Genomic DNA, 25,517 nt, shown 5'->3' with positions numbered 1-25,517 from the left:
AGGATTTCCAATTATTTTACTCAGCATAGGGGCACCCGGCAGGGTTGCCCTCTTTCCACATTATTGTTCTGTCTTGCCCTGCAACCATTAGCAGTTACGATAAGAATGGAAGATGATTTCCTGGGGTGGTGGCTGGAGGTATGTCGCATTAGCTTTTGCTTTACGCAGATTATATTTTATTATTCATTACATTTATCTATGATTGGGAAGGTTAATGTTATTAAAAGGAATTGAATTCCAAAATTCAACTACCTGCTACAGTCTCTCCCTATAGATGTCCCACTCTCTTATTTCAAGCAATTTGATAGCACAGCAAAGTCCTTCATTTGGAATGGTAAACTTCCGAGATTACTTTTTATATATATATATATATATATATATATATATATATATATTGTTCATTGTTAGTTCATGAAATTGAATGTTATTGTAAAGTGTTACCCTATTATATAACATAAAATGAACATAAAATTCAAAAATGATTTTAAACACATCAGATCAAAAGTCTGTACTCCCTTAAAAATGGTATACTGGCTTGTTCAACCTTAAGAGTCTAGACCTTCTTGACTGTGTCAAACCATTAAAATCATACACCAGTGTCAGGAACTTAACATAACACATTTCTTAATTCAATACATCTGGTGATATTCAACTCATTGTGGTAAAATTATTTTTAAAAAGTAATTTATTTTGATTACCAAAAACACTTTTTTTTCTATATCCCACATTTTGTATCCCATCAATTTATTTTTACATTTCAATAATTGTTTTGTATCCTATTAGTGGAAAGTGCCTTTAATTAACTATGTCGACAGTGAGGACTCACCTCTAACTGAACCTTCTGCTCTAGGTTCTTATAGGTCCGTTGCAAAAGCTCTTTGGTTCCCAAAACTCCATACCACATCATGTTCTTAGTGCGACTTCTGGATGATCAAAGAAATGTTAGTCAACAAGTTCAATGTTAATGGCACACTGTTGACAGCACTCACATATGGAAGACCTGAAACTACAGTACCTGCACTTCTCTGGGTGCTCCTCGCGCTTGTTGTTGAACTCCAATGAGATCTTTGCATCTAACCCGATCCCAAAGTAGTTATTCATCACACACTTCTCCAAATAGCCCTCTCTGTTAGAGAAAGGACTTGTGTGAGTTTTGTGAACACCTTCAAAGATGAGCTTTAAGAAGAAAGAAATAAAAAAGAAGCTCTTACAATGAGTCCAGGTCAGGATCTATGAAGGGTGTGGCACCAAACGGATCTATGTTGGCAAGCAGCATCTTACTGATAATGGAGCTTCCAGCTATAGAGGCAGCAAGACCTGCCCGCAGTCCTGAACACCAATCAAAGGATGAATGTGATATTTCGGGACACTCAAATCAAGATCAGTGAACCAAATTAAAAAAGTTTTGTGGCTTTTAATCTATCTTTGTCAGCTTTGGCACCATCAATTTGCTAGTGTACTTATGACAACAACAACTTTTAGCAGATATATGCATTTAAATAACAAGCTTCCTGTTTCAGCATATACTACATCAGCACAGGAAAGATAACTGCACTCATCGAGCCATTTCATGAGGTCATTTACATGTTGTGGCTCATGTTTAAGTATTCTGTGTTGCCGTTGTTTCAGTGGTCACATATGGGGTAATGTCTGTGGTCATACCGGGACAGATGATGCGTGTATTGAGGACAGGCAGGTTCTCTTTGCTTGTGGTGAAGGGAGTGATGCAGAAGGAGCCACATGATTGCGTGCTACGACTGATACGTCTCTCAGGTGGTGAGCATGGTGACTTGGCCACTGCAGACACAGAAATAACAAAACATGATGTCATATGAGGAACACACAACTCATTCACAGCACTATATCTCCATTAGCTGCAAAATATAATGCTGTGGAGCACATGTCATTTACTCATTTAATTTTTCTGTGGCTTTTATTATATTTAGCCTACATAGTACAACATTTGTAATTCGGGAATATTCATTAAACAAAAACATTCATACCAAAATAACAAGCCATTTAAAACTGAACAGAGTCCTTTTTGACACTCTGGGTTTTGGAACACGGAAGTAAAAGTTTGAAGGGTAAACTTCAACAGCGGTGAATGGGAGTGAATGGGAGATCACAGTCTGTGAAAAAGGTCTATTAACACATAGTAAGTAATAAATAAAAAAACCTGTATGTAAATTACAGGCCTGTTTCAGTCAAAGTCTGACAGCATCGAATCAGTATTACATTTATATGAGTGTTTCTCACAAAACAAGAACATGTTCTGGTGCTTTTTAATCCCAAATGAATATAAAGAATATTCAATTATATTTTGCATAAAGAAAATGAAGCTTACTGTGAGGGATAAAGCTCGACTGCAGGGTTTGAGACCGCTGACCGCGAGCAGGGAGGGGCTCGCTGCCGACCGCCTGGAGCGGGAGAACCGCTGCCAGGGGCGGGAGAGACCCCTTCTGTTCCCCGAGAACACGGCGGGGCATTCCGTCCGCCAGGGGCTGGAGGTCTGCCTCTGATCCGCCCGGAGAGGCACAGCTGTTGTCTGATAGAGTGGCTGAAGGAACAAGCCGTCGTATCGGAGAACTTGCGAGTAAGAGTTTTTGGTTTTTTTCATCTCTCTCTCCCTGCCGCTCTGCGTTGGCCTATTCCCTCTCTTTTAAATTTTACAGTGTTTTTTTGGTGGGTACTACACTGTTACAGGAAGTACCATCCCAGTTTAATTATTTCTGTTTCCCTCCCCTTGTCCCTTCCCTCGTCCAGGTAGACGGGGATGACCTGCCGGCAGACGGGGCTTAGGGCACGCCATCCCCCAGGGAAAGGGGGGGGGGTTGTACGTCATGCTGGGGGCTCCCCAGCCTGAGAGAACGAGGGAGGAATGTGGCAGGGCGGAGGGTGGGGCCGGGTCGTGATCCTACACACCCGGTCCCGTATTAGGCTAATCAAGCCTCCGTGAGGGATAAAGGTCGACTGCAGAGGATCGTTTACGGACATGTCCGTCATGTGTGTGTTTGTCCTTCGTTTCAGTTTATTATTAAAATATTATTTATGTTGAAAAGCCAGTTCTCACCTCCTCCTTCCCATTGAACCCCTTTACACTTATATTTAAGTCCATTATGATGTTTTGCATTGTGACACTATTTTCGGACACTAAAGCACATTTTATCTCCCAAATTGAATTACCATTATGCATCCAGATGTTTTACTTTTACAATTTCTATTGTTTTCAGTGATGATTCCCACTGCTGTAACAAGTTATTATCTAGTAATTATTTTTACTGTATTACAGTAAAAAAAAGATGCTGTTGTACAATTATTAAAAACATTCAAATCTGTGAAAATGAAAGGCAGTACCACGGTTGTACTACTATGATGTTTATTTACGATTTATCCCCCCCCCCAAAAAAGAAATCACATTGCGGTTTTGCTATTTGAGGGACTTAAATGTTGATAACTGTCATCAAAATAATGTCACAATGTAATACATCTTAATGGTCCTAAAATAGGCTTTATTTCCAATATGCAAAACATAATTTCTTATTAATTTCCAGGACTAAATGTATCATTTTCTTTTTTGGTGCAGACCAAGAGGACCAAGAGAACCGAACTACAAGTGTGAACACACCCTAAAATAGCATGCTTTTAGTGTGTCTGGCAGAGTTGACCCAAACCACAGTAAGATGTAAGTTATGTAGTGCATAAATGTAAATTGTCCCCAAAAAAAAACTTGTTCCCTTGCATGGTTCGTTAGCTGAGACCTTTGTCTACAAATACATCCAGTTCATATTAATTTAGTATTCAAAATTAAAACTTAGATTTAAAACATGTTTTTCTATTATCTCAAGAATCAGTGCCCTACATGTTTTTATTGTACCAGTCCATGTTATCACTATTTTAATGAGTGACTTGCACAAACTGTGAGATGATGAACTGTGCTGCTTTTGAACAGTTGTGTCATCCACATATCCAGTTTCAGATGTAAAAGTGCAAACTTGCACATATCCGTGAGAGTCGAATGCCATACAGTAAGTAAATACTGTAAAATAAAGGTTCTACAACTTTAAGATGCAACCTATGCATGCAACAATGGAATATTTTCAATATATGTATCATACTACGAGGCTGTGGCTCAGGTGGTAGAGCGGGTCGGCCGCTATTAGCAGGGTTTGCGGTGTGATTCCTGGCCCGCACGACTCCACATGCTGAAGTGTTCTTGGGCAAGACACTGAACCCCAAGTTGTTCCAATGGCAGGCCAGCGCTTTGCATGGCAGCTCTGCCACCATTGGTGTATGAGGAATGGTACACAGTGTAAAGCGCTTTGGTAACCTCTAAGGTTAAGTGCAATACCACTTACCATACTAATATAACAAATGAGAGCAAATGTTTTTACATTATTAGATTAGAATTGTTTTCCTCAATCAATATGTGTTTGAAAACCCTGATGTAATCTTAAACTGAAAAAAAAAAGCTCCATCACTGGCTTTCAATGAGAAGTGAAATTCAGCAGAACGTCAGCCACATAAACAAAGCATGAAATGTGAAAGGCACCTAACAGCTGCGAGATGATGGCGATATTTAGGCGAGATCAGGAGCCCCTGAGGGACTGAACCAACTCAGAGAATAAAAGCAGCCTTTCATGCCTCACTGCAAACATGAGCAGAGAACAGGCTTCTGTGTAAACAGGAAGTGCCACTGTCCGGTACACAAAGATTTGTTCTCTATAGAGAGAAATATATCACAGAGATCCTCTGGGAGACCAACAAATACACTTACAACTATAAACTCTCATGCTTACAGTCTGTAAACAAAGTGCTCCGTCATACTTCTGAAGAGTTGAGAAATTGAGAAATTCTTAAAAACAAAAGCTTGTCCCCTTCTATCACTCTAGCTGTATAAAAACAATAAATAAACATACACTATGGAGCAATGCATTTTTATTTGGCTATTATGCTCCAGGAAATTAACCTAACATGTTTTAATATTTTTCTTAAGCTTTATTAAACTGATGTTTATTGTAATCCATGAGCCACTAGAGGGCAGCACTAACCATTTCAAATAGATACTAAGCCAGTAAGACAAAAAGTCATATTCACAGAAAAACCTAAATCAAGGCAATATTTGGCATATCATACTACTACTATACTACTTTTACTATTGCTGCAGTATATACTATACATACTATGCACAGGGTGCACATTTTTTAGGATGATTTGTACATATTTGTATAGAAATGTTTACACTACATGGGTAAAAATGTAAAGTATCTAATTTCTAAAATAACTGCTGAATTAAACATGCAACACGTAGCATGTACTGTTTGAAATGTTTAACATTTTTATAATGCACTCTGTTAAACAAAGAAAACACAGATCAGCAGTAAACAGCATATACTGCACTGTATTCAGTAAGTAGTAAACTAGTATTCCATTCCAAACGGCTTGAAACTATTTGGCATACTACTGCATCTCTCCTATATACTGTAGCACGCAAGCTCACAATCCCAAATATTAGCACACTGAAAACAGTATAGTTCAAAGATAAATGGATAGATTTCTAGTGCTCTATATTGCCACACTGACTCAGGTCCTGCTTAGGTAGAAATATGTATATTGAGTTTCAGCTGTGGGCTCAGAATTTTTTTTTATGAATATTAATTGTTTTTGAAAATTATGCATAATTGCAAGTAGTAATGGCAAACAACATAACCTAGTTTTACATCTGGAAATTAGAAATTAATAGTATTTCTGCTAATATATATGAAATCATGTCATATCAGTTTTCTAAAAAAGTTATTTTATTCTACAAGGGGGTTGCCACGGTGAGATCACATGAACAGATGTATACTGTACTACTCATCTCAGCAATCCCCTTTATTTTTGGGTACTGTCGTTAGCAGGGTCGTAACCACAATATACACTGATGGAGATAAGTCCCCCCCAATTATCAGATATGTCCAGATTGCCCCCCCCCCCCAATAATTGATATCCTTGGTATTCTGCTGCAGTCCACTATGCACCGCTGTTTAATTGTCATTAAGTTGTTGCAGGAATTTCATAATGGTTTAAAAAAAGTTATATTTTTAGCATGTTAGTAGTCTAACACCGCTCGTCAATGACATGAGATAGCCAATCAAATTGATGCAAGCGGGACTCGAGTTTAAGCAGCTCAACGGAAATCTCGAGGATTAATATTCCAGCGCGCATCAGCAAGCAGTTCAGGTTAAGAGTGTTAGTGTCATGTTAGATATAATCTGCCAAACTTGCCAACAGTGTTTCAAAAGTATTCACCATTTGGTGACATTCACAGTTTGAATTTAAAATATGTCATGTACAAGAACATGATTAGTTTGTCAATCATAACTGTGAATGTGAAAACATTAACAGAGCAGTTTTCAGCATATCAGGCTTACGATAAAGAGTGAATGTGTGTATACTGTAAATAAATTGAAAATTCACTGGACATTGTCTATGAAAATGATCTGTGAAACACAAAGTAGAGTGTTATAACCCTCAGATTAGAACTAGAACATGGTAAGACCTGTGACTTGTGGCTTTCATTGTGTTTTTTGTGCAAATTGTACGTAATAATTTACAATCAATTTAAGATTTGTCTTTAATTCTGAATTGTACAGCATCTTCTAAGAGTCTTCTTTCAAAGAATTTTTAAGCAGCTCTGTTACATAGAATAACAGTTTATAGTGAGCAGGAATGGTCAAGCTTGAAAAAGGACAAATACTATAAAGCACTATATCAGTATGAAGATATCTTAACAGTAGTCTATATGACTCATGCATTATATTCCAAGCTTTCTGGGGCCATACAACAGCTTTGTGTTGTAAGGACTAGGCCTACTTTAATTTTTATTTTTTTTTCTCTCTCTCTATTGACCAAGTGGTCAATATGAACTGTTTTTGTATGGAAAAGAGCAGTGTTAGGATTCATATTTTTTCAGTTGATTTGTATGTTGCATGTTTTTTGTTGTACTTAAAGCTGTTTTTCTTTCTTTTTTTAATGTTTAAGCTTAAAGTAACCCTTTCAAGTAATTTTAATAAGGAAAATGTTGAAAATTGGACCAAACAATTTCAGCAAATTAGCTTCAGAAAAAGTTACTTTATAACTTATATATAATAATATATATAATATATAATAATGTTTGGGGGCCTGGGTAGCTCAGTGGTAAAGACGCTGACTTCCACCCCTGGAGTTCGCAAGTTCGAATCCAGGGTGTGCTCCAGTGACTCCAGCCGGGTCTCCTATGCAACCAAATTGGCCCGGTTGCTAGGGTGGGTAGAGTCACATTGGGTAACATCCTCATGATCGATATAATGTGGTTTGTTCTCAGTGGGATGCATGGTGAGCTGTGTGTGGATGCCGTGGTGGATGGTGTGAAGCCTCCACACGTGCTACGTCTCCCCGGTAATGTGCTCAACAAGCCACGTGATAAGATTAGCGGGTTGACGGTCTCAGACACGGAGGCAGCTGAGATTTGTCCTCCGCCACCTGGATTGAGGTGAGTCACTATGCCACCATGAGGAATTAGAGCACATTGGGTATTCCAAATTGGGGATAAAATCCCAAAAATATATAAAAAAAAAATCACATTTGGGGCCTTTATCACATTTAAAGCCTTCAGCACCCTTACTATTTTAAAGGATCATAGAGGACCATTCAATTGGTGACCTCAAAACCCACGCCCCCAAATTGGTTCAAGACATGGTTACGGCCTTGGTCGTTTTCAAAAATAAATGTATCAAGGATAACAAATATGCCTGTTAATAGGGTGTTTCTACAATAGAGTCTCAGATAGAAAACTCTCTGGTGTAGGTGTAAGGTGTAAAAGCCCAGTACAACCTTTAATTGGCAAAGAATATAAAAGTGTGCACTTACAGTGTAGGGTCTCCAGTTCTTTAGTATCCTCGTCCTTCTCATTGTCTTTGTTCTCGTCCTCACTTTCTTTCCTGTATTCTGTAGGAGACTGCAGCTCTTGATCCTCAGTGTGAGAGTTCTGCTCATCCACCACTACATGAGACAAAGCAACACACAGCTTTCACATTCATATACTAGAAACATGTAGGGCTGTGCGAAGTATTGAATATTCACAATATATTCACAAAGACTTGATGGCAATATATAAAGATATGAACATCACAATGATTTTGACGTGCTTTTAATTCGGCCATTACGTTTCCTATATAACCTGCCATTAGACTAGTTTAATTATCCTTCTTTGTTGGGTGACTAGAGAGTATTACAGCATTCAAAAATATGTTTTAATGGTGTCTCTGATTTACACTACAAAATGCAAAGATGAATGTGACCGTGCTTTTACAGTTTTCACTGTAAATTAAACTGCCATTGGATAAAATATTTTAAGATTAACTTGTAATTGTAAGTGCAAATGTTATTTTTATATCAGGTGGACTGTGCACGTGTGATTCTTACTTCTCTCTGCCTGCTCAATGATCTGTCTAAGGGCTTTCTTCAGGCTGTTGGCTCTCAGCACCAGCTGCTCACGGGGTCTGAAGAGCTTATGAGCAGAGTCCTTCTCTGTCTCGATCTCCTTCAGCTCTGTTATCGACTCCTCACTCAGATCCTCCTCTTCCTCCAGCTCTTCATCCTCCACCTCCTCCTCGACGATGGGTGGAGTGGTGAGGGCGGAGGGGGTCATGGCCTGGGCCTCAAAATTCAGCGTCTGCAGGAGTGAATCCAGCTTCTCATTCAGAATCACACACTGCAGACAAAGAAGAAAGGATTAGAGATGTGCGTTGGGCAGAGTCACAAATTAATGGGGACTCGGGGCAAAAATGCCACTTTAAATGACAAAAATGCCCCCAAAATTTAATATGAGAGGCAAAAAAAGTTTTATTTGTAATATCTGACACATTTCTTCATATTTTAATTTAGGCCTTGGTATACAAATGTTGCATAAAACACTAATTATTCAGATGGATGGATGTTCAAATGTTATAAGATTGAGGTATATGCCTTAATAAAGGTAAACTACAGAAAGTACAAAGTTTAACAAGACCATTTTTGAAATTGACATGACAAAGACTTGTCTGAAAGTGTAAACTAGTTTTAAAGGTTTGATGGTTATTTGATAGATAGATAGCCATCTATAACCGTCGTTTCACTATAGAAACCGCAATCTCCTCTGTCATTTTGAACAGTATGTTTTCTACAACGTGGAAACTCCGGTAAGAGGTAAGCGTCTTGAGTTTGTGTAATTAATCAGTCTGTTGTGTCTCTCAGCTGTGATGAGCCTTAATACTGAAGTTGTTAGTTTAAAGCCGTTTAAAGCTATTTCCCAGCTTTAGTAGTGTAGTAGTAATACAAGTGATCATGTACTAGTGCTGATGAATGAAAACACTGACTGACGCTGACTCACGTCACATCACCTGGCTTATATTACACACAAAAATGTCTTTTACCGCCACCTGCTGGCTAAAATATGTAATGTCACAAAATTAAAGGTAAAGAGACGCGTATAGCTCCAAACACATATGCACTGCTCTTACACTTTAGTTTAGAACAGTACAAACACAAGCGGAGTGATACACACAGGGAAGCATCCGATTGCTGATAGTGTGAGACCATCAGTGCTCATGGAACATCTCTCATCAGATTTGAGGATCGGAGCTAACTGTTGTATATATATATATACAGTATATATATACTGTATATATGCCGATCTGCCACAACATTAAAACCACGTGCCTAACATTGTGTAGGTCCCCCTTGTGCCACCAAAACAGTGCAACTCGCATCTCAAAATAGCATTCTGAGATTATATTCTTCTCACCACAATTGAACACAGCGTTATCTGAGTTACCATAGACTTTGTAAGTTCAAACCAGTCTGGCCATTCTCTGTTGATCTCTCTCATCAACAAGGTGTTTCCATCCACAGAACTGCTGCTCACTGGGTTTTTGTTTTGTTTTTGGCACCATTCAAAGTAAATTCTAGAGACTGTTGTGTGTGAAAATCCCAGATCAGCAGTTACAGAAATACTCAAACCAACCCATCTGGCACCAACAATCATCCATGCAATTATCATGTGGCAGCAGTGCAGTGCATAAAATCATGCAGATACAGGTCAGTTTATGTGCACATCAACCACCATAATGGGGAAAATGTGATCTCAATGATTTGGACTGTGGCTTGATTGTTGGTGCCAGGCGGGCTGGTTTGAGGATTTCTGTAACTGCTGATGATTGGAGTTTGCTAATCATTGTAGAGACAAATATATCTAGAGTTATAATTCAAACATACAAATGTGTAAATAAAATGGGGTCAGACAGCAAAGACTCACTTTGAGGGCCAGAGCTTCAGCTTCTTCTGTGCTGTCAGTGCTTCTCTCATAACACTTCCCAACTTTGGCTGCAAACTCCTTCACTGTCTCACACAAGACCCTGCAGGAGAAGAGAGGACAAATGTCTTTCTTATTGTACTTGATGGTGTAATAAACACTGTCTGGAGTGAGAGGACTCACTTCGATGAAGATATGACTACTGAGTGCTGATCTGAGTTCAGGATTTTCGTGAGATGAGCAGCCACTGAATCCTCATAAGCAGAGATCTGAAACTAAAACGACTCATACATATCACATGTCATATTGACATTAGAGAAAGGAATAACATGGGAAATCTGAGTATAATTTAACCAGCCACCCTCAGATTGCCCATAACTATATACTAAACAATAATATTAATACTTGGGACTTTTTATTTGCGAGTCAAATTTGCTGCAGTCGTGCAAATACCTGGCCGTCTTCTGTCTCCTCAGGTGTTGCGGGACAGCTGTGTTTGGGAGGAATTTTAATCTCATACGTCATAATACTCCACCTGTCAACAGCAGAGGGCAGCTGTAGCTGTAACCAATGCTACACATACTGTATTATATGAATAAAGTGCTTATGATCATAAGTTAATATGCACTCTGTACCTATCCAACATCTTGGTGCTGGCTCGCTCCAGCTTCTCCAGTATCTGAGGGAGTTGAGTGTCGTCGTCACATGACGGGCCCCAACCGAGCACCCGTGCCAGGTCATTCCCAGTACCCAGCGGCAGAACGCCCAGCTGGCACTGTCAACCAGAGAAAGAGAGTTCACTTAGATCAGATGAAAAAAATCCTCATAAACATCTGTTCAAGAGGTGCTCTAGCACTGTGTCTTAACCAGTCACAATATGTTAAAACCACAAGCAATAAAAGCAACAGTGCTCCATTAAGTATTTGGACACTTAAGCCACATTTCAAAATGTATGAATGTGGCATCTGCAATGAACTTGATGCCAATGATGCCAGATAATAACTGAGCCCTTTTTAAGCCTAATTTGATCTGGCCTTAAGGTGATTTCAAGTGAACATATGAAGGCAGTTATCCTTACAGGTATTCTAGCAGGTGTAGTTCACCACATTAACTATGAACATGTTCAGCTAATGTTTGAAAAACAGAGTCTACTAAGAATATTTATCCTAATATTTTTGTTTTATCACTTGAAACCTAACAAACTTGGAGTGTACTTGTGCTTTTTAGAAAAAAAAAAGAAAAAAAAAAGGGTATTACTGTGATTTTCAGTCACCTGTTTGTGAAGATTAATTTTATCGATTTCAGATAGGACCCAACCAACGCTTCCATCTCCACCACATACGAGGATTCGGAAGTTATCGAACTTCTGGAACAATCGAAGGCTTTAACAGAAAAATATACAACTGAACCAAAAAGTCAGGGGAAAATGTGAGATTATATTTCTTATTGAACAAGTAAAAACATCAAAACAAGCGAACAAATACATCACACTCTGCAATCTTTGACATCCTGGTTTTACCCCAAGTGAGGTCCACCGTTGACCAGGTCAAAGACTTGAGCGGGATTAAGCAGCTGTTTGAAGCGACGCAGGAATTTCACCCCTTGGTTGTCTCCACTTTTAGAGTTGACAAACACAAGGAGTGGACTTGCACATGATGGTGGACAGGTGGCCTTCCAGAAACCTGTCACGAAAACAAAACAACGATTTAATTATAAAATTGACTTATTGAAAAATACAATACATTGTTAAAATATATTTATTGGAAAACTAATTTATTACAAGAATGCAATATGTATTTTTATGCTTATTAATCATTTTGTTAGCTTAGCAACATGCTAACAGCAAATTCCACTGAAATCAACTCGAGTGTCCTGCTTGTGTCAATTATGAGGTTCCATTATGATTGTGATACTGCCTTAGAAGGCAGCTACCTATCTAGACAAAAGACAATAAGGCAGCTCATTAGGCAGTGTTAACCTCGTCAACAAAATTACAGGTGAAAATGTAATACATTTGTGAGATTAATCAGCTACATACACAGCATCAGCATAATATTACCACTTCTGTCTGCACAGATAATGAAGCAAATGAACAGGAGAGCCTGAACTAAGTTACCCGCTGGTCAGAATGTATAACTAACGCTGTGACTACCTAAAACCGCAACTTGTAATGCAATATCCTTAACAGTCTAAATGTGATGAATTCACAACAGAGTGACTTCTAAAGAGTAGATATACTTCAGTATATTCATTATATGCCATTAATTCAGCAGCTCAGGTTTTCAGGACAGTTTTGTTTACTCTTACATATTAAACATGTTATCTTTAATACTGTATGTTTTATACATGTTTAAATAATTGTAAGTAGTTTATAATTTTCAGAAATATTTGAATATTTGGTTAAAGTTTGATCTATTAAAGTCTGATAAATTATTTTGTCATTTTGCACATTATCATCAACTAATATTTTTTGGCCAATTACAATGTAATGAAATTTTTGAAAATTGATTTAAATGATTGAATACTGTATGACATGATGAAATATTGATTCAATTTAAAGGACATTTAAGACAAAAGGCAAAAATTATGACAACAATAAAAAACTGTTTGCAAATCAACACTGTCACTAGGCTTTAGTATAGAGCTTTTATCAGTTCATGTGTTCCCAGGGAATCTACTGGGATCTCCAGGAAGTAAAATTACAAAAACCAGCACATGCACTCTAAAAAAACACTAGATAAGTCAAACTTGTCAAGACAAACTTGGCTTGAAAAAGCCTCATCTGAAAGTTTAGGCTAGTTTTAAAAGTTTGAAGATTGATGGTTATACAGACGGACGGTAAGACAAACCCTGTGTCTCAATCAGCTCCCTAGCTCCCTATGTCATGAATTAGTATATCCTGAAAATGAATTCGGGCACTGGTAAGGGTACTGATCAACTGAACATTGGGATACTTATGACTCAGTAACCTGTGACATGTTAATGAGCATATTAATCAGTGCCATTTCAAGATATTCAAACGTACAGTGTTATTATAACAGATAAATGGCATAAAGTAATACAAATATATTGCAGTGTATTCTAAAATTTCTTTTAACATCTCAAATATTTAAAATATTGTTTTACTTTCATGGTAATTATGAATGAAAGACATAACAAACAACATATCTTTAAAAGACAAATTAAGGCTTGGACTTCATAATTTTACACTTGTGCTCGTCTTCTAATGACTCGAGAGACTTCAGAAGACAAGACAACATTTTTGGTAAGAGAACATTTTTAAGGGTTTTTACTGTGCACTGTAGGATTTTTTAGGGAGTGAATGTTTCAGTTTAGACTGGAATGATTTTACAAACGAGACAGCCCTTAAAATGGCTGACTCACTGATCAGTGCCCTGACTACTGAACCAGGGAACTGATTGAGACGCACTCAAACAGCCAGCTAGCAAGCTAGCTATATAGTCAGCAAGTCTGTCACATAGAGAGTCTGAAAAAACATCAGATTTTTCTGATATAGAAACACCCCTTTTTTAACAACAAGCTCCTCTTTATTTTCTTGACTTGTTTGCGAGTCATCCCATTCTGTGGAGATTTTCTTTTCAGGGTTTTTCCTGGGTTCCTGAGTGATCCTGCTCTGCACTCTCCTGTAAATATTGGGAAGCCTGCTGGACTTGTGACACTTGCATGTGCCAGAGATGAGGGTCACTCACATGAAACAACAAATGAGCATGTCTGATGCTCTATTGAAGCACTGAACACGGGTTTTATGCAGAAAAATATTTTAATGACATAAAACCCTGTCCATGTTTCTTAAATTCACTCATTCTCACATGAAGTTCTGCACACTAACACATAAACCCATGCTATGCAGATATGTATTAGCGTATTGCGATATACACAATGTAGCAAAATCTCCACCAATTGACATTATATATCATTGCCACAAAATATATCTTCCTATTGCCCAGTCTTACCTTGGACCCTTTGAACATTCCATCAATATAAATGGGATTTTTCTGATTTTTGATTGTCAGAAAAGTCAGAACACAATATTCCAGAACAGTCTGAAGGTTTTTGCCAAGTTTGTGGATGTAGTTTGAAAGCTCTAGGAGAAGTTAGTGTTAGAATTTCAGTCTCAGTTTTGAGATAAAAAAATAAATAAATAAATATATATATATATATATATATATATATAGAGAGAGAGAGAGAGAGAGAGAGAGAGAGAGAGAGAGAGAGAGAGAGGGGTAACCAACATAATAACAGTGAGATTTTTTGTTGAATCCATGTTGCTTAGGAACAGTTTTCTCCATGTCTGGACAAGACTGAATCACTGAGATTAGAGTGGGAAGAAAACACAAACCATCTAACATGCATGCATGCAGCATGTGCAGTAACCAGTGGCTGAGCAGGCCAGTAGCTGCAAGCAGTAATCCACAGTGTTTACGAGATTCACCATATGCCAGATTTAGATTTCAACATTCCTGTCTTTCATTGTATGAACATACACAACTCATCTCTGTGTACCTATATGCATCTTGTTTTGTACTCGTGTAAATGGCTGTAAGCATGCATGAGTGTAAGTGTTGCTGACAGTTACCCTCAAGCAAGGGTTTTGTGTGTTCTCCATGTGGCTGCGAGCAGACACTAATGTGTGGGTGGATGTTTGTCAGTAGACCCCTTTGGGTTGAACAGAATACCCTCCTCCCCTTTCCCTCTCCCTCGTGGAAGCAAGCTGAGGCAGACTGAGTCACGAAGCTCCGGCACGTGCCACAGGCAGCCCTCAGCCAATTAAGATGCAGCTCTCTTCGCCACCTAGCACTGAGGCAGGGGGATTCCTTACACGTGAGGACTGAGAGGACTTTACCCATCACATTATCACACTTTCTTTCTCCTCTCATCCCTTTGTCTACTGCTTTAGCAGCTTAACACTCTCCAATCCGTTTATTCTACCAGCACTACTTTCTTCTATTTTAAAGAGCCAATTAATGGAACAACAAAGCAATCCAAAAAAATATTGGTATCAGGAAACTTCAGAGCCATCGATTTTCATTACATTTCTGCCTGGCCGCAGCTAATCTCTATTCAATATGTGGTCCTCCAATTAAAGGTAGAGGGGCTTTAAGGTCCTCATCAAAAGTGAATGACCAGCTTAGGCCAGCAAGAAACAAGCTATCATGTTCCAAAACACAGCTACCATCTTAAGCTTGATTTTCAGACCATGTTCCAATCTCCCATCTATGAAGGCAGCATTTTCACAGTGAGCTATTTTTACACCTTCTCAATAATATTGGGCACAAGCTGGATCTAAATAGCATTCATATAGTTGTCAATAATAGGCTATACGCAATTTCCTGGACCAAATTCAGGGCAGTTTCCCTGGTGGCATATGTTCCGAGGCTGATTGAGCAAACAGGGAAGGTATGAATCCTCAGCTGCAGGTTAATAATGCAGACAGGGATCGAGAGAGAGCCAGGGATGGGCGAGTGTTATTGTTTGCTCTCCTCTTGAATTTTCAGAGCACATGGTCCACCAGAGGCTGTTATGTTTACATGTGCTAGGACAAGACTCTCTGAGGGAAAGTGACTTTCCATATACCATAGAGATAGAGAGCAAAAGTAAAGGAACATGAGTGCAGAGTGTCTCTCAGGAGAGGAAAGAACACATCCTATATATTAGATCAAATCTGACAAGGTCAGAGTTGCAATGGTAAAGATACTGCTCTACATACAAACAGGGAATTTGCTAAAATAATTAGCTCCAATGCGCTCCACCTCCCACCACTTCACATAAACACATGCATGCAAAATCATATAAAATATCCAGGGTAGGTAGGGAAGGATTCATGCTTACACACTCAAGCAGGCAATCATCCATCCATAGCGACCCTGAATTTTGGGAATTTATGTACGATGCTCCTATAAAACATACTGCAAATCTTTGAACTCAAAACTCTCCTAGTCCAACAGACCATCTATTGAAACAAAGCAGCAAAAATAGGTCGTTACATACTTTCGCAACTTTCTGACTTCCACAACTTCATGTATTAATGCATGACCACCAACATTCACACGTCAACAACGCAGCATGGCACACCCGGTCACAGTATGATACTTTGATAGATGCTATTATTCCTAAAGACCAGAGGAACTAATGCTAATGCTAAAATATGAGAGAAAATGTACTGTTTCTGGCTATGTGTAGCACCTACTACTCTGCACATCATTTTGAATGATCCCATTGTTTGTGATTGTAAGTTTATTTGTAACTTTTATTTTATGTTTATTTTTATTTAAGCTCCCAGCTTGATAATTTCAGTCTCACTTTAACAATTTGTGCGGTGCATTTGCAGATTGCAGATTGTTGAATCTGTCATAATCTAATTTGTAATCTAAGCAAACCGCTGCTGCTGAGATGTTCAGATAGATGGTGGAAAATGGGCATGACAAACTAAATGTACATTTTTCTTTCAATATAAGTGGACTTCGGGGGGGGGGGATTAAATGAATAAAATATAAATAAATGTATATACTGTATATAAAGCACGATATGAGCCCTTAAATTACTCTCACTAAAATAGAGCATTAGATGAATATGTATATGCATGAACGTTTTATGTGCGTGACTTTCAAAACGATTATCGCTCTTGAAATCTTTTAAAAAGTAAAATCTTGAATAGGCCAACAAATCATTTTAGCATTTCTGTTAAAAAAAGGCTTACCATCTGAGTCAATGCTGTTGAGGGCAGTAGGGGGGATGATGGACACTTTGCACTGGCCCAGGGGACATTTGCGGGGGTAGAGATCCATGCACGCCGTGTGCACCTGTCGAAGCACATATGGCTCTTAGACTTCAAAAGCTCTCTGAACTCAAGTAGTCATGAGGGATTCTGAGAAATGTAGCCCTTACCATGGCTTTGCACCACAAACAACGCCAGTCTTGCAAACGTAGCACGCTGCCACATGTTTTGTCGCAAACGGCACACTTGGCACTGACCGGCAGGTTGCCTTCCAACCACTGGTGTGGCATCGCAATCTATAGGAATAAAATATATCAAAAAGGTTTATATGAAAATATGTTTGCATATTACAGTTACCCTGTATAATTATGCTGGTTTCAGGTTCACGTGACCCCATTAGTTAATTCGTTCTTGTACTAAAAATTTTTTACGAAGCGCAACGGAATTCAGGGGTCAGATGCATTTTCAAAATGGCTCATTTTAACTTACCATGGTAACTTAAAAATGCAATGCTCCAGGTGGGATGCTCAAACATGACACATCCTTGCATGGCTGTTGCGGAACTTTAAAGGCAATTAATTTAAGGATGCAACTTTTCCAAGAGGGTTTTACTGTGCAAACGGTCTACAAGTCTAAAGCATGCAGTTGTACGACTAGTTGATTAGTTCACCATTGTGACCCAACCCTAATCATCTGGTCTGCTTTAAGGTTTCCACTTTCCTACATCTTTATTTCAACTCTCTCTATGATAACAGCACATTTGATTGTAGCTCTCTGTTCTCTTTGCATGCTAAAAAGACATCCCAGAACTGCAGTCTTTAGGATGCTCACCCCATCCTCGTCCTCAATGATGTCCTTCCCGATAGAGGCCAACGTTGTCCATTTGCAGTTGTTTGTTGCCCTGACTGCACACCTTTTGTGGGCCTTGAATTTACACACTGCAAAAAGAGAAATGTACAAACAGATCATGAGTCTGGCCAGCAATAACCTTGAACAGTTTCAATAATGGCAATCAATCGTTTTCATTTCAGCAGAAGAAACATAAGGATATGGAAATTGTGTCCTGAGTCACGCCAAAATGAAACAGCACAATATACAGTTGATCAACTGAAGGGAAGCACTGAAGAAGTACTTGAAATCTAATTTGTTTCAACAGTCCAACGAGAAGTTCTTATGGATCTAACAAGCACAGACCAGGCGCTCTATTATTCAGTGTGGGTGAGGTCCAATAAGCCAGTGGCTGACTGTTCTGCGGCGATTTCCTCTATTAAATTGCATTGCAAGTTTAATCAGATTAGCAAAGTTAATCTGCTCGTTTCCAGATGGAAAATTGAGTGGCTGATTGATTGGCTTGTAGGCTTCCTCCTCTATAATGTATGGCTCCGCACATTATCATGGCCACCTCCGTTCCTACAACCATAAAATCGCTCCCAACCATTTCCCAACACAGACACCGCAATCAATGCAATGCGTATGTCTCTACAACTTGCAAAACTACCAAACCTCTTGTACTTTCTAGGCCCAGTTCAAAGAGTTAGTAAAGTGCAGTGTTGCCCAATAGGAAGTTGCTTGATTTGGCAGTGACACCTTTGCTTGACATGAATTACAGCCTCAGTCACCATTCACATAAGTTAATCGGTAACAAACAAACAGCTTGTATAACAGTGTAAATTTGCTGTCCCCTCAAAATAACTCAACACACAGCCATTAATGTCTAAACCGCTGGCAACAAAAGTGAGTACACCCCTAAGTGAAAATGTCAAAATTGGGCCCAATTAGCCATTTTCCCTCCTTTCCCTTCAATGAAAGAGAATAGTGACTGAGGTTGGCATTCTGCCTGAGATCACTTTTTGTCTTCCGTGATCATGCAGGTTTTGTGTAAATGATGTCAAAACTTTCATTTCAAGGTGAATTGCCCCTTTATAGAGAATTAGCTTATAACTTAATTGTTTGTGAACTGGACTACTGTGATTGCACTGCATTTATTGAAAAGGTCCAACCCGAAGGAATGATTAGTTCACGAGAGGGAAATTGCTGGCAGGAAATACATTTGTACAGAATATAGTTGGTTACAGCTCATTTAGTCAAGCCAAGGCCAACCAACTGGGATGCCAAAGACTTACCACAAGAGAGTGGTTCCTCTGTTTACAGGAAAGGAAGCCGAGTACTCGTGGTATGTCGGACGCTGGGAATTTCCACTTTCTGCAAAGCCGTCTCTCAATAATGAATGAGGAGACACATCTTTTGAGACAAGAGTCTTTGATGGCAGACAAGAGACAGCATCCTCTCCAGAGATTCATAACGCTAATCAGTGAGCACTTCATCTCTCGTTGGCTCTGCACTCACCTTGTAATCAGAGCCGGTCTGCTCTCAGACCATTTCACATGGCTCTGAAAACAAATCATCTATCAATCACAGTAATGTCATTTTCAGGGCTGTTAGCAAACCATTTACAGACATTTCAGTAATGTCGAGTGAATGTAAGACTGTTTACGATGCGCTGCTAATGGACAGGATGTCTACGTCAAATTAGAGAGTGAGAAATATCGAGTTTGCCTCTTTTGTTGGGGCCTATGACATCAATACTTATTGATTGGCTGGTGCAAGAAATCGTAGTGAAATATAAGCAGCGTGAATCATTCTAAACATCAAGTCCCTCAACTTGGGGAAATGTTTTCTCTAAACCCTGGCCTTCGTAATCCCCGCAATACAGTTAAGGTGAAGTGTGTGATTTCTGCCTCACCAGAATCACCAAATTAGAAACAGTGTTTCAAACATTTCTAGAACACTCCACGAGGATAGCATTGGTCTTACAAACAGACATTGGTCATCACTGGTTTAGTCAATATAACCTCGGTTCCATTTGTACAGTATATGGCCAAAAGTAATGTCCTTCGGTCGGTCCTTTGTTAAATCTTTAAATGAATAAACTGATTCAATGAGTGAGTGAGCCATTAGACAGGGGAGTTTGAGATTAATCTGAGAGTTGTTTGAGTGATTTATTAAAAAGAACTTGCAGAAAGGTTATTTGTTTGTGAATTGGACTACACTGGTCGTGCTTCATTCAATGAAAAGTTCCCACTCAAAGAAACATTCGTTATTAAGACATTAGTTTATTAAGCAAATTCATGAACAAACGTCCTTCCGCTAGATATAGTCCCTATTGAGTAATACCATCAATAAAACCATCATCAGCTATCTGACTGTAATAAACGATCTAATTTCTCATTCTTTGAATAGTTCACTCTAACTGCATTGTCTGCTGAAAGCTAAAACACCACTCACAAAGAACTCGCTCTGAAGCGCAAAGCAATTTCCATGAGTACACAATCGTCTCTCAGTCTTGAAGATGGTAATGAGAGGTTTGTTGAAAAAAAAACGAGATCATCTTTCCACAGTAACACATACAGTAATTAATACTCTGGAGTGCTTGATGGAACAACAACATTGGACAGTGCTCCCTAATTATCACTCTGTAGATAACTGCGACCACATGCACAACCACACAAATTCGCTTGTGCCTAAAGCAACACTACCCTATAAAACTGCCATACTAAAAGGCATCTTGAAATGTTTTGGTGGAAAATCAACATTATGATGAAGTTTATGATATTCACAATGGAGCCAGAGTTTCAGAGTTGTACTTGCTCATTAAAACTGAGGTGTGAGTGCGAGATGTACTATTTTTACTTCCTGCTATGAAAGAGCCAATGACAGTCAGCTGAGTTTAATGAGCACCATCTGCATATCTCTGAAAGTAATTAGCACTCTCTTTCCACATGATGTCACACCATTAGCATTCATAATGCATGATCCTGGAGATGGTATTTTTAGTGTGAGTGTTTAAACCTGCCAACATATCCATTTGAGGTGTTTAATCTCGGGTAGATGACAAACAACATGTCCAACATTTTCTTTATAACCTCAATAGTTTACGTTAAAATGTTTAAGGAAAAGTTTTAGATGTTATATCTGGTCATCATTTCTGTTTTTTTTTTTTCAACTTTTATCTTTTTTCACCCATATATTCAGCATTAAATTATATTGACCAATTTAATTAATGCACAATTTTGATCTTATGTGATTCATTAGTGTTATTCCAAGAAAAAAATATATAGCTTGCTCCACCCCCCAAACGACTATTCTTTTTGGGTGACATCATGAATCCTTCATGATTTCAACCTCTATACTCCAACCACTTAAAGGAATATTCTGGGTTCAATACAAGCAGTGGTAAATTCTCAGGGCCAGCAAAGCCTTCCTTGATGAAAGAACGAACGTTACATTTATATAGCACTTTTCTGACACTACACTCAAAGCACTTCACATAGTAAACAGGGGACTCTCCTCAACCACCAATGTGCTGCATTCACCTGGATGATGCAACAGCAGTCATAGTGTGCCAGTACACTCACCACACACCAGCTATTGGTGGAGAGGAAAGAGTGGAGTGATAGAGCCAATTAACAGATGGGAATTAGTTCCTATTGAGTAATAGATGTCATTATGTTTTGTAGCACAACTGGAATTATGAATCAGAAGGAGCCAATGGGGGGAATCTGGCCAGGACACCACCCCTACACTTTTCAAGAAGTGTCCTGGGATTTTTAATGACCACAGAGAGTAGCCTCAGTTTAACATCTCATCCAAAGGACAGTGCCTTTTTACAGTATAGTGTCCACATCACTATACTGGGGAATTAGGACCTACACAGTCCACAGGGTGAGCTCCCCCTGCTAGACTCCCTAATACCTTTCCCAGGAGGTCTCCCATACAGGTACTGAACAGGCTCAGCCCTGCTTAGCTTCAGTAGGCAAACAGTCTTGAGCTACAGGGTGATAGGTCACTGGCTGTTGATGCTTATATGCAAAGTGTGACAACTTTTTCACAAATCGCATACCCTAAGCCGAAGCAGCACGTGAGTCTAAGCTCCACCTCCTCAGGCTTTCAGAATTACCACAGAATCCCTCAACAGTGCAAGTGAATGTAATCTAATCTCAGATTGTCAGATCCATCAGCCAATCATATTGATTTATTTGTTCTTGGTGGGTGTGATCTATAGGATGTGTCCTGGTCGAGGCCTTCTAGCTGGCCTTGAGTGACACAATCACACTTTAAGTGGCATAATTTGAAAGCAAAGAGCACCAGATTTTGCTGACGAGTCAGCTATTATCACTGCTGTATTGTCGTTGAGAAAGAGATCCATATGGATTTAAAAACAGGAGATGTTCTGCATGACCGTGTGATTGTTTAATTTATTAAACCGGAAAAAAGGACTGATTTTCACTTCATGTAAATTGGTAAGTGCTTTTTGCATTGATATAGCAACATCAGGATTTTTCTAAGTGTAAATTATGCTGCTGGAGCATTCAGTGTCAGATCAAGTTTTGAAAAGTAGTGCTGCGCTCCATCCAACTCGGAAAGTCATATTTTACAACTTCCTACTAGGAAAAGTGCAATGGATGCATCTTGAAGTCAGAATTACAACTTGTAGGCTCATACAGAAATTCTCAACTCCGATTTTGCCGTGATGCGGGGGCATGATGTCACACAAACATGTCCACACTCAGGGAGATACACATTCACTTTATTAAGTATTATCGATAAATGAGTTTGTTTCCACATTACATGATATTAAAGCTTGTTTAACAAATGCCTGCAGAAACAGCTGTATAAAACATTATAGCGCTGCAGCATTGTTTATCAGTTGGGTTGCTAGGAGACATCTCTAATGAGATTCAAACCCCTGCTAAGCTAACAGAAGCATTGCAGTTTGGTTTCCTTAAACGTCCTCTTCCGAATTTAGGGGAATGGAATGTATTTATGGTTTGAGATATCAAGTAGGAATATCCCTGTCACGATCCCGTGTTGTCTGCCCCGTGTTTTCTGTTTCACTCGTCACTGATCACGCTCCATGTCACGTTTTCCTTGTTGTCCGCCCCGTGTTTCACTGTCCTTGTCTAAAAACTACAATTCCCACAATTCCCGGCCTGCCTCACTGCCTGCACTCATCATTGTTCTCACCTGTGTCTCGTTCAGTCTTCATTGTGTCTGTGTATTTAAACCCTGGTTCTTTGTTTAGTCACTGTCGATCGTTGTATGTTGAAGGTTAATGTTATCGTTTCATGCTCTCTGCTCTCTGCTCTCTGCGCTCTGCGCTCTGCTCTCTGCTCTCTGCGCTCTGCTCTCTGCGCTCTGCGCTCTGCTCTCTGCTCTCTGCGCTCTGCGCTCTGCTCTCTGCTCCCTGCTCCCTGCGCTCTGCTCTCTGCTCCCTGCGCTCTGCTCTCTGCTCCCTGCTCCCTGCGCTCTGCGCTCTGCTCTCTGCTCCCTGCTCCCTGCGCCTGCTCTCTGCTCTCTGCTCCCTGCTCGCTCTGCGCTCTGCTCTCTGCTCTCTGCTCTGCTCTCTGCTCTCTGCTCCCTGCTCCCTGCTCCCTGCTCCCTCCTCCTGGATGTTCCTCATGTCTGTCAACGTTTGCCCTAGATGTTAATTTGTGTTCACTCGAGGTTTCCTTATCGTTCGTGGTTGTTTTTCTCACTGGTATACTTCTGAATGTTGTTTCGTGCTTTAGTTAAATTTTTCCCTTCGTGGACCTTTTCTTTCGTTCCTGTGTTTGTTTATTTTTACTTGTAAATAAATTCGCGTTTGGATCCGCACTTCTCGTCTGTCTTGTCCTGCTTCCACACCAGTCGTGACAATCCCACATCCAACTTGAATGGAACGCAGCATAACGGTGTACCCTGACGAAATGAAATTTATTGCAAGCAACTTTTTCCAGGTATTATTGACCTCCTTGATAGATTCATATGAAAAATTATAATTTTTGAATGTCTGTTCGGGAGACGTTCATTTCACAAACATTCATGCTGCAGTTAAATTTAGGCTTGCTTGAACCTTAAATGTCGTTTCAAGTTCTGGCTTTCATGCGTGGACGTGTTTTTAAAATGTCAATTGCTATTATTAGTTAGCTGCAAAATAATGTATGGAGCCCAAAGACATAGGGTGTCTTATTCATTGTGAAAACTGTGTTTTCTTAATGGCACGAATCACACTGCAGGCCTAGACTTTTAATGCACGGCCCGCCACTGAATACAAGTGAAGCTGAATCAACAGCATTTGAGGCATAGTGTAGATTACCCAATTAAATTTGTATTTGTCCCACCTATTCTTTAAAAATAATAAAAAAAACTCTAGGTTGTAGTAAGGCACTTACAATGGAAGGGAATGGGGTCAATCCGTAAACGTTAAAATACATACTTTACATACTTTATAAAGTACCGGCTACTTTTCACAGTCCAATCAATCCGTCCTACCTTTTTCCTTCTTGAATATCCAGTGTTATTTAGAAATACATCAGATAATGAAAGTAAAATTTTAGCATTTCATGTGATGAATTTTAAGTACAAAAATTCCATGTAGTAGTGTCTCAATTAATATAAGGTCATAAAACCTGCATAATGATGCACAGGGCTTAGCTACTGAGAGGTGGGAATCACCAGGGATCCTTCAATTATAATCCTGCTATTATATTAAGGTTTCAATAATCCATATTTGACAGCAGTATGTGAGACCTTCAGACCATTGCTGCCAATAGCACGTTTCATATCATGCTTATTCTTTCCTAAAATACTGAAAAACCAAGGGATCAGGGTTTAGCTAGTTAAGCCTAATTTACAATATACACTCCTGCACTTTCTAAACGCAATGTGTTTATACTATGAGTGGCATCATTTTAAAATGAGTTGACTGAGGAAAATAAAAAATAAAGAATGACACATCCAAACCACACACACGATTAGTTCTAGCTAGGGCTGTGAATCATTAACATTTTTAGTCAAATGTATTAAATGATATGCTGATTAATTAATCAAATTAATCACATATATCAATATTTGCTGAGAAAGCCCCCTAAATAAATATAATTGAATATATAATTATAAATAGTCATATTTAAATAATTATAATATATCTAATAAATACAAAAATTGAAGACTAAAATATATTACATTATTATGGCAGACAAATAAACAATTGATTGGATATTACAAAAGATGGTTTTAGAAGTTAATATATTGTTTATTTCCATAACATTGAACACGCTGGTCTAAAACAATCCATTTTACAATTTAATTTGTCAATCTGTCTCCCGTAAACTTATTACAATTGCTTTTCTGAGCATGCAATTATGTATACAGTACATGCGTCTGACAGACGCTTTTGGAGAGTCTCACTTGGGTCGCGTCAATCATTAACACAGTGTTTTTAGGAGGCTGTCAAGTTAAACGTAGCTTGAAACTTAAAAGAATACAACTCGAGACCCTAGCATTCGGAGCTCCGTCCAGCTGTGTTTGAGCACACAAAAAGTGTCCTCATCCTGTGGAGTTGCTCTTACTGCCCTTTGCTGACTGGGACTCATAAAACATGTGTACTTCATGAATGTGGTACTTCAAGCTTGAATTGCTTCGAAGGTAGGA

General features: G+C 39.0%; 1 protein-coding gene across 3 annotated transcripts in view; it reads right to left on the bottom strand.

Moving 5' to 3' along the window:
- The window catches only part of LOC127659316 (diacylglycerol kinase eta-like), a 111,048-nt gene that overhangs the window by 25,133 nt on the left and 60,398 nt on the right, over positions 1–25,517 (bottom strand). For all 3 annotated transcript variants that reach the window (XM_052149084.1, XM_052149083.1, XM_052149085.1), the window contains 15 exons: positions 17,877–17,983; positions 17,216–17,341; positions 17,028–17,130; positions 11,829–11,991; positions 11,583–11,691; positions 10,945–11,084; positions 10,763–10,844; positions 10,493–10,584; positions 10,313–10,412; positions 8,443–8,731; positions 7,888–8,019; positions 1,663–1,797; positions 1,212–1,329; positions 1,016–1,126; positions 827–923 (listed from right to left, as the gene is read on the bottom strand). In XM_052149084.1, the coding sequence (XP_052005044.1) occupies positions 827–923; positions 1,016–1,126; positions 1,212–1,329; positions 1,663–1,797; positions 7,888–8,019; positions 8,443–8,731; positions 10,313–10,412; positions 10,493–10,584; positions 10,763–10,844; positions 10,945–11,084; positions 11,583–11,691; positions 11,829–11,991; positions 17,028–17,130; positions 17,216–17,341; positions 17,877–17,983 (1,904 nt within the window). The remainder of the gene's footprint in view (positions 1–826; positions 924–1,015; positions 1,127–1,211; positions 1,330–1,662; positions 1,798–7,887; positions 8,020–8,442; positions 8,732–10,312; positions 10,413–10,492; positions 10,585–10,762; positions 10,845–10,944; positions 11,085–11,582; positions 11,692–11,828; positions 11,992–17,027; positions 17,131–17,215; positions 17,342–17,876; positions 17,984–25,517) is intronic.

The sequence above is a fragment of the Xyrauchen texanus genome, chromosome 18 (genome assembly GCF_025860055.1).
Source record: "Xyrauchen texanus isolate HMW12.3.18 chromosome 18, RBS_HiC_50CHRs, whole genome shotgun sequence".
NCBI classification, from domain to species: Eukaryota; Metazoa; Chordata; class Actinopteri; order Cypriniformes; family Catostomidae; genus Xyrauchen; species Xyrauchen texanus.
Note: the sequence above shows the minus strand (reverse complement) of the source record. Positions and strands in the feature narration are given on the sequence as shown.